Genomic DNA, 3,870 nt, shown 5'->3' with positions numbered 1-3,870 from the left:
AAAGATGTCAGCTTGAGGACTAAGGTACGCCTGACCCAAGCTATGGTATTTTCAGTAACCTCATATGGATGCGATAGCTGGACAGTGAATAAGGAAGATTATAGAAGAATTGATGCCTTTGGATTATGGTGTTGGAGGAGAATACTAAAAGAACCAATAGATCTGTTTTGGAAGAAGTCCAGCCAGAGTGTTCCTTGGAGGCCAAGATGACTAAACTTCGTCTCTCATACTTTGGACATATTGTCAGGAGGAAACAGTCATTGGAGCAGGATATCATGCTTGGTAAGATGGAGGGTCAGAGAAAAAGAGGAAGACCCCTGAACGAGATGGATTGGCCAAGTGGCAGCATTAATGAACTCAAGTGTGGTAGCGATAGTGATGTTGGCCTAGAATCGGACATTGTTTTGTTCTGCTGTGCATGGGGTCGCTATAAGTCGGTTCCGACTCGATGGCACCTAACAACAACAACAACAACAGTGTGCCAAAAGAGTTACCGTTTTGAGTTGCTGTCGAGTTGATCCCAATTCATGAGGATTCTGCGTGTAAAGAGTAGAACTGCTCCATAGGGGTTTCAAGACTGTGACCTCTTGGAAGCAGATCACCAGACAGGTCTGTGTACCTCGGCACCTCTGGGTGAATTTGAACCACCAATCTTTTATATAGTAGTCAAACCCTTAACTGGGTGCTGTGAGTTGATTCCAATTGATAGGAACCCTCTAGGACAATAAAACTGTCACATAGGGTTTCCAAGGCTGTAATTTTCATGGCGGCAGACTTCCAAATATTCTCCCATGGCGTGACTGATAAGTTCAAACAGTTTACTTTGGGGTTAGCAGCCAAGCAGTTCTTAGAAGCCATAATTGAAATGGGGAGGGACTGATTTCTGTGAACTGGACAAAGAATGTTCTGCTCTGATTATGTGACTGAGACTGTTACTCTGTTGTATATTCTTCCTTGGGATTCATTTGTTCAGTTGCTTTTATTGCTGCTTTAAAAATAGCATAATAATTACAGATTTTTGACCTGTGTACTCCCTAGTCTAATGACTTCACTGACCTTACCCTTTGCTTTGTACATAGTTTTGTTGTTGTTATTTAGTGCTGTCAAGTCAGTTCCAACTCATAGTGACCCTATGTGTCAGGTTTCCCAGGAGCAGTTGATAGGTTTGAACTACCAACCTTGTGGTTCATAGTTCAGTGCTGATCCAATAGCACCTCATCAAGTTTAGTTGCTACTGATTTCACCAATGACTATATCACACTAAAAAGTTTAATATACAGTATTTGTTTAAAAATAGAAGTTTCATTCCGGTACTATTTGAACCTGAGCTTTTTCTGTTATATGTACTGTGGTCTTCTTGTTCTCCTTATGTCCCTTTTATATTAGAGCTGACATGTATGGTGAAAAATTGTGGGAAACAAGTGTTTGAAACATATGTATGTTGAAAATATAGTGTCAGTGTTAGAGTTTTGTTTTTGTTATGTAGAATTTAGTGATCTGATGGACACATTCCTTAGAAACAAGTTAGACTCTTTGGGACACGTGTCTGTCATTCCTCATTCCTGCCTTCTGTACTCCTTTAGATTTAATTTATAAAATATTTTTGTAAATCTGATTCTTTTCCTTCATCCTTTGTTTTATGCTTTTCTTCTAAACTTCAGAGACCGCATTAGCTTCCAAATACTAATTTGGCAATGGAATTTTGTAAGTACAGCATAATGTAGGAGAAATCGGGCTAGTATTCTTTTTTGGCTTGATTCGTAATCTCTAGAAATCCTAGTTTTCCTTAAATTATAGTTTTCTTGTTTAGGAAAGGTGATGCTTTTATTCAGGGAAATGGCGATGATACTTGTCAGTGATGGCTTTGGGGGAATAAAACAGTGCATTATACATGTATTTATTTGTAGTGTCATTTTACTGGCTATCTTGTAAAAATTGAAATCTCTCACATCTAGTTATTGAATACCAGTTCTCCGCTAAGCACTGTGTTGAAAGCTTAACTTTTTATTGTTTGCTGTTCTTTAGTGCTATCGAGTTGGTTCCAATTCATAGCAACCCTGTATAGGGCTTCCGAGGAGCAGCTAGTGAGTTTGAACTGCTGCCCTTGTGGTTCACAGTCTGGTGCTTATCCTATAGCACCACACCAGGATTCCAACTTTTTATTAGGGGATAAATAAGTTATAGTTAAATGAAATGTGTTTTATAAGGACCTGCTGTGGTTCTGTAGGATAAACACTAGACTGTAACTGAGAATGGCGGTTTGAGCCCACCAGCTGTTCTGCAGGAAAAAATGAGATTTTCTGCTCCCACAAAGATTTATTGTTGTTAAGTGCTGTCGAGTTGGTTCCAACCCAGAGCAATCTAGCAATCCTCTATAGGGTTTCCGAGCAGTGGTTAGGGAGTTTGAACTGCCATTCTTACAGTTCAAACTGACTTTGCGGTCCGTTGCTTAGCCTACAGCGCCTTGGGAATCCTATACTGAGTCACTATGAGTCAGAACCAACTGAATGGCAGTTAACAAGAACAACAAATAGTATATGAAGATGGAAGCCTGGTGGCATAGTGGTTAAGCCCCAGGCTGCAAACCAGAAGGTCAGTGGTTGGAGCCTACTAGCCGTCTTGCAGGGGAAAGCTGTTAACGGTTTGCTTCTTGAAAGATTTACTCTATCCTATAAGGTCATTGGGCGGTAAACTATAAGGTCAGCAGTTCAAAACTACCAGCTGTTCTGCGGGAGAAAGACGAGGCTTTCTGCTCCCGTAAAGATTTACAGCCTTAGAAACCCTGTACAGGGTCGCTATGAGTTGGAACCGACTCCACAGCACATAACAACAATAAGGTCATTATCAACTTAATGGCAATGAATGTGCTTGTTTTCGGTTTGTTTATGTGAAGATGTCTGTAACTTTAATAAAGGAGCCCTAATAGGATAATGGGTTGCAAGTCGGGTGCTAACAATGAACAAGTCGGCAGAATAACAATGAACCCAATCAAATAATTTAATATCAAGTTAATTGTGTAATAGCTTGTTTAATTTTTGCTTTACCTAAGTATTCATTTTTTTCTCTTTTAAGGTAATTTCAAAAGTTCATCAGACAGAAATCCTCCTCTCAGTCCTCAATCCTCCATAGACAGTGAGCTAAGTGCTTCAGAATTAGATGAAGACTCAATTGGGTCCAATTATAAGCTAAATGATGTGACCGATGTACAGATTCTAGCTCGGATGCAGGAAGAAAGTAAGTATTTCAGTTCTTGGTGGAATATTTCACTGATGCATATTTTTATTGTGAATATTAAATATGGCTTAGAAAGTATTCTGTGAATAGAATGCAGTGAAAGTAGAAATGTGGAACTAAACATTTCAGATCCTCATTCAATAAATGCACAGAGAAGTTTATTGTTTTCAGGGTCCATTTTATATACAGCAGTTGACTGTGAGATAGGAAAGGGGAAGGCATAGTCTATGTCTGGGTCCGATAATTATACCTTGTAATCATGCTGTACTGGAACTCACCAGCGTTCTCTGTTTGTTGGTGTAAACCAGTGTTACTCAATGATTTTTCATTATTGCCCTTTAAGGAACCTTTAAAGAGGGTCTGGTAGTGCTGTAGGACAAGCACTGCATGCCAAATTACAAGGTCAGCAGTTTAAATCCACCAGCTGCTTTGCTGAAAAAAAGTGAGCTTTTCTGCTCCTGTGAAGATTTATAGCCTCAAACCTTATACAAAGATCAGCTTGAAAAGATAAAGCCAAATATTATAATAAAATGTGCAAAGATTTGGAATCAGAAAACCAAAAAGGAAGAACACGCTCAGCATTTCTCAAGCTGGGGGAACTGAAGAAAAAATTCAAGCCTCAACTTTCATTATTGA

The 3,870-nt window shown here is 39.2% G+C and overlaps 1 protein-coding gene across 1 annotated transcript in view; it reads left to right on the top strand.

Annotated features, from left to right (window-relative positions):
• SLAIN2 (SLAIN motif family, member 2) overlaps window positions 1-3,870 on the top strand; it is a 120,875-nt gene that overhangs the window by 43,121 nt on the left and 73,884 nt on the right. Inside the window, exon 4 of the mRNA XM_006872671.1 lies at window positions 3,073-3,234. Within this exon, the coding sequence (XP_006872733.1) occupies window positions 3,073-3,234 (162 nt within the window). The remainder of the gene's footprint in view (window positions 1-3,072; window positions 3,235-3,870) is intronic.

The sequence above is a fragment of the Chrysochloris asiatica genome, unplaced genomic scaffold, assembly GCF_000296735.1.
Source record: "Chrysochloris asiatica unplaced genomic scaffold, ChrAsi1.0 scaffold00209, whole genome shotgun sequence".
Classification (NCBI taxonomy): domain Eukaryota; kingdom Metazoa; phylum Chordata; class Mammalia; order Afrosoricida; family Chrysochloridae; genus Chrysochloris; species Chrysochloris asiatica.
This window is presented reverse-complemented; position numbering and strand designations above follow the sequence as displayed.